The 6,000-nt window shown below is 33.2% G+C and overlaps 1 protein-coding gene across 8 annotated transcripts in view; it reads left to right on the forward strand.

Annotated features, from left to right (window-relative positions):
- GUCY1A1 (guanylate cyclase 1 soluble subunit alpha 1) overlaps window positions 1–5,237 on the forward strand; it is a 68,701-nt gene extending 63,464 nt beyond the window's left edge. For all 8 annotated transcript variants that reach the window (XM_008000075.3, XM_037993163.2, XM_008000074.3 and 5 more), the window contains one exon: window positions 1,758–5,237. In XM_008000075.3, the coding sequence (XP_007998266.3) occupies window positions 1,758–1,959 (202 nt within the window). In that variant the 3' untranslated portion in view covers window positions 1,960–5,237. The remainder of the gene's footprint in view (window positions 1–1,757) is intronic.
- Window positions 5,238–6,000: the final 763 nt, after the last annotated feature.

A 6,000-nucleotide genomic window follows, 5' to 3' on the forward strand; every position in this document is an offset into this window, starting at 1 on the left:
ACTATGTCCACTCTGGCAGGTGTCAGGCTATGGATAGCTTAACTGTCTTACAAAGTTCCTGAATGTTTAACAACTGGTTCTCACAAGCCAGTATGAACCAGATCTAGCATGTTACTCTATGTGCATGTGATATAATATGTATTCTAGAGTATGAATGAGCCAGACTCTATCTTCTACCCATGTTTAATTAGAGTGTATCCAATTTTTCATTATTACAAAAAGTGATTCAACAGATATCTTAATATGTATGTCTTTAGATAATATAACTAAAAATGGTATTCCTAGACCATAGACTATACCCAGTTTCAACCTTACTAACCATTACTTAGCTGTTCAGACTGATTTTACCAATCTACACTCTACCGGCAGTGTAGGAAAGGTGCTATTCCCCAAGGCCTGATATTGTCAGACTTACTGTTACCAATATGATAGGTGTGGCGTGATTTCTAATTGATGCTTAGTCAGTTTTTAAAAATTAATTTATTTAATTTTCACAACTGTCCTAAGGAATATGTACTATTATTATCCCCGTTTTAAAGCCTGGACAATGGACATCTTTGCTGCTAGAGCTATCAGACTTTGAAGCTTTTACTTTTAATACTGCATAATTCTGTAACTTTTCATTATATATTTTCAAATAATAGTCTCTCAAAAATATTTATAAATTCATGACTAAGACATCATTTTCATTAGTTTTATTGTTTAGCAGATTACATATTTATTGATGTACTGATGAAAATTAAACTTTCTTGAGATAGATTTCTATTCAGTTGGTTTCTTCAGTACATAGATGTTGTCACAGTGCCAAAATCTAATTCAGCATCATCACTCTATTTAATTTAGACATGACATTACAGACTGGTGAGTAGAAGACCATGGTCTGTTTGGGTAAATATAATAAATGCTTTCCTGTAGAAGTTGGTTGAGAGCCCACAACTATGCAACATTTTTTCATCCATGGTCTGAATATTAGGTTAGAGAGAAGTTTTATTAAGTTCTCATTTGATGGAAAGCTAGGGAAGCACATGGGACGAGGTACCAATAGCTTAATCAGTAAGATTAGAATTTAAAGTGGGTTTAGCATAATGAACAAGTAGTAAAGTAGCAAACAATATAATTTGGTAAACAGATGAATTTCCGGAGAAAAAATATTGCTAATAATCATTAGTAAGTAGAGTGGTGATATGTACAATTAAATCTCACTTGAGTCCTGCTAATCTAGAATTCATAAAAATTCTATTGAAAGATTCAAAAGTTGCTGTCGCATCATTTTTGTCATTGTAATTTTGATTCACAATTTCTTGCCCATGATTACTTTCTTTGCCCGTGATTATGGTAATATTTACAAAATTAATGAATTAATAAATGGACATCTTACCTCTTTCAACTCAGGAAATCTTAATACTGTCATGGTTATATGTGGATACTTTGCTATTATTAAATCTTTGGATTATTTTTTCACTACTGCAAATTGCACTGTTGTGTGGATATTATTTTTGCAAAAATGTTTTATAATTGTTTCCAATGTAAGTGAAATACGTTAGTTGACACAATTTTCTTATTGTGAATTGATTCTTCACTGTACTTCTGTGAAGATGTCTGTTAACTTCATTAGACTTTTTCTGTCAGTCACACCTAAAATCACTGGTTTATTAATATTCTCATTAGCATTCAGTTAGTTATATTGCCTTCTTTTTATGAGCGGTTAACATTTATGTCAGTATTATATTTTAATATTTTTATTTTAATATTTTCAGATTACTCAAAGACTGTCCTGGTTTCGTGTTTACCCCTCGATCAAGGGAAGAACTTCCACCGAACTTCCCTAGTGAAATCCCCGGAATCTGCCATTTTCTGGATGCTTACCAACAAGGAACAAACTCAAAACCATGCTTCCAAAAGAAAGATGTGGAAGATGGCAATGCCAATTTTTTAGGCAAAGCATCAGGAATAGATTAGCAACCTATAAACCTATTTATAAGTCTTTGGGGTTTGACTCATTGAAGATGTGTAGAGTCTCTGAAAGCACTTTAGGTTTGTAGACGGCTAATGAGCAGTATTAAAATTTCAGGAGCCAAGTCACAGTCCACTCTTTCTCCCATTTAACATGACAAAGTGTACTTACTTCAGTACTTCAGCTCTTCTGGAGAAAAAAAAAAAAACAAAAAAACAAAAAAAAAACTTTAAAAGTTACTTTTGGGGGAGTATTTCTGTTATATAACCATCACTTACTACCTGTACTCAAAATTCAGCACCTTGTACATATATCAGATAACTGTAGTCAGCTGTACAAACTGGCAGAATCACCTGCAATCTCCTATCCTGGTGGAACACCATGGTTATGAAAGTTGTGTTTGCGGTAGTGTTGTCTTAAAAAAGGTTTCTAAATAGAAATTACATTCTTTGACGCCCTCAGTTCTTTCAAACTTTCAACTCTGCATTGTATTGCATTTTCTCATTTAACTGGTAGTATATGTTTGAATATAGGCTGACATTTTTTTCTCTATTGCACTTTCCCCTTTTTTTCTTTTTAGAAAATAAGCAATTAGGGATTAGATGCAATACAATTATAAAATAGTTCTGTAAATATCAAATATTATTTTTAGTTCTTGAAGTTAAAAATACTCTCCATAGTAATGTGTGTTATAACAATAAGTATTTCTTTCGTTTGACATGTTTAAAAATTCTACAATGGCAAAAGCTATTTTAATCCATGTTAGCAATTTAATTCCTATTAATTCATTTTACTATCATAATAGCAAAGTATTCCAAATAAAAGAGGTTTCTATCTTCTATTAAAATGCAGTAATACCATTCAAATCTAATTGAGCTGGAAGCAACATGGGAGTAAAGTAATCATACAGAGGACTCACCATAAAGGACATTGGTAAAACATTTACACATGTACACACACATGCAGGCACACTTGGAACAATATGGACCTACTTCAGCAGACATCTTCTATTGCCATGCTGAGCCATTTAAAGTTTTAAGAAGAAAATCTAAGTACAGAAGTAGAAAATAAGACTTGTTCGTTTGGTGGATATCTCATTTTTCTTGAGTATTTGTGCTGAACATTTTGGTGCATGTCTATGAACTAAGAATCAAGTTTTTGTCTCATTAAGTATACATATATGAAGTGTTCTTATTCTACTTGAAATATCCTGATTTAAAAAAAAAAAAAGATTGTTAGTATTGATGAAGCAAATGAGGCAGTGACTACATTATGGAAATGTCTAAGTATTTTTTCTGGAGCTTCAACTTTTTTCTTTTCTTTTTTTTTTTTTTTTTTTTTTTACATAAACCTTTAAGTAGTTAGGAACTTTTATTTTTAATTAGGCCAGTTGAAGTTCTCTGGTGAACTAAAAAAATATACATTTTGGCTGGGGATAAGGATTTGATTTTAAAAAGAGCTCGAATTTAAAGCAAGAAAAAAATGAACGTTGTAGTTTTAAAATCAATATTAGCAGAGCCATAGATAGGCGGAACTCTTATTTGGGGTTCTGATAAATAACTCAGTTTAAAAGTTCTTTAACTGCCTCCGTTAGTACCCAGGCTAGCCCATGGTGACATCAGGAATATTCATTACTGATTGGCCTCTAGTATTCCAAGGGTACTACTATAGATATTACAATGATGCTGTTTACTAAGTGATAACCCAATGTCATACAGGACTGACTCTGACTCAATAAACACTCACCCTATTATTGGAAAGTACCAGAGGCCTTGAGGAAGTATAGTTACATCTTCACAAATATATGAAGTTAAGTCACTACTTACAAGGAAAACAAAAATGTAAATACATGTTTCTTTCTGGAACAGAACTCTTTTTGTGGGGAAATAATAGAAATAAAGAGAATATAAAAGCATGAAATGGAATGTAGTCTTGATCAAACATTTCAGCAGACCTCAATTTGCACTCAAAAAGTTTATAATTCAATCCGAATTCAAAAAGTATTTTGTGTGTTTGTGATGTATTAGCATATACACAAAACAAATGAGGGGAATGTATATACTCTTGGTGAAAAGTTGTATGGGAGTTTCTTGTACTATTCCTGCAACTTTTCTATGAATTTGGCATTTTTATCTACATAAAAAATTACCAAAAAATATATTTTCACAGAGAACTTAAATCATCTGTGATAGGTTCCCCCAGACCAGCCTACAAAGACCCATTAAACACAGAATAATTTGTGGATCTTAAAGAGGATGAATATACATTTCCATGACAGAGTCCATATGAAATTCACAATTCAGATGCTAAAAAATTTAAGGAATTTCTTTTTTTCTCTATCTTATCTGCTTTGAAGCATAGCAATTAGGGAGAAACTTTTCAGATCCAGACCACTGATGGTAGCCAGAGTAGAGACCCTGGAGAATAGATTCTTAAAATAAATAAGGGGTCCAAGTCAGAGCTTTGATGTATTGGGGATAGAAAAGTAGTGGACAAACAGCCTGTAATCAGGTTGGGGACTACTGGTACTGAATTATGTTGCCATTTAACTATCCTAAAAAATAAGACTGGGTCTCAAGACTGCTTCCGTAACAGTTTCTCCTGAAAATCCAGGGGCTGAAAGTCCTTCTGTTCTGGTTATATAGTTTCCATTCATGGCTTCTTGTCCTGTTATTTTTTGTGTTAAGTACACTATATAAATTTTTTCCTTACACATTTTTCTCAGGCAAGCACGGAGTTATACTCAAGTTTCCTAAAGATGCTTTGCATCAGGAAGCAAAGGGAAATACAGAATTAAAATGTTTCTTCCCATTTTGCTTTGTCTTTCTATGTCTATCTAGACTTTGTAAGAAAATGCAAAGTGTATTTTTAAGAAAACATAAATAAGAATAGATTCATTTACTCATTTTCATTTATTCATTCATCAATAATTTATTGAATGCCTACTATGTGCCAGAAATATTACTGTATTTTTGAAACTTAAAGATAAAGCATGGCCCAATCTATCAAGAACGGAAAGTGAGAGACAAATGTAAGACATAATTACAACATTCTGTGGGAGCACAAAGTAGGGGACTTAGTTCTTAGAAAAGTCCTTTGGTCTTAGAGTTCATCAAGCAGAGAAGGGGAAGGACATCATCCAGGAAAATAAATTAGCAGACACGAAGAGATGGAGTATTGGGGGTGCACAGTACATTCTGGAGAGCCAGTTGCCTGGGATGAGTTGTGAGGGAGGAGAATAAAGACAAAAGACCATCTGCGCAAAAATCACCAAGGAGTATGTGTGTCATGTAAAGGTGTGCCATGATAGTTATTAGTATTGCTATTGTAATATTAATATATAGTAATTAATAACTACATATGACACAGCTTTACATGACCCTAGTTATCAACATTACCATAATAGTAATATTAATAACTATAATAAGAGTTATTATTATTCACTTGAGGCACTTGTTCAAAATAGATCTTACAAAAGAAAAAATAAAAGAAACAGCAACACGAGTAAAATTAAATCCATTGGCTTCTGTCTCCCTCTCCAACAGTTTTAAAGCTACTAGATAAGAGAGACATCAAGTCTTAAAGGAAGAGAATGGTATGATCAGATGTGTGTTTTCCAAAGACTATCAGAAACAGCATAGATAAGGATAGATAGGGTGGATACTTACTTGCACAGGTGACTGAATGAACATCTGTTTTTACCTCAAGGGAAATGATTCATTTTATATCCTGGATGTTTTACCATAAGTATAAGCATAAAGCTGGGATGTCTGGCTTTGGAATTTTATATCACTCTCAAGGCTATTAGTCTTTCAAATCCTTTGGTAGGGAGGAAAGAAGAGTTGCTTCAGCATTTTAACCTTTCTTCCAAATTTCTTCCCTGATATTTCCAGCCACACCAAGGCAAAGACTTCCCAACCCTGTCCCAGGTTAGGTTAAAAGAAGGCATAGGATGGAAAAGGGTGGTCTGTGGTAGATCCAGCAAATCAAAGAGATGAATAAACCAGAGTGTCTGGTCTAAGTAGTGCCTGAGGAATAGACATCAG

This window comes from Chlorocebus sabaeus, chromosome 7 (assembly GCF_047675955.1).
Source record: "Chlorocebus sabaeus isolate Y175 chromosome 7, mChlSab1.0.hap1, whole genome shotgun sequence".
Lineage (NCBI taxonomy): Eukaryota > Metazoa > Chordata > Mammalia > Primates > Cercopithecidae > Chlorocebus > Chlorocebus sabaeus.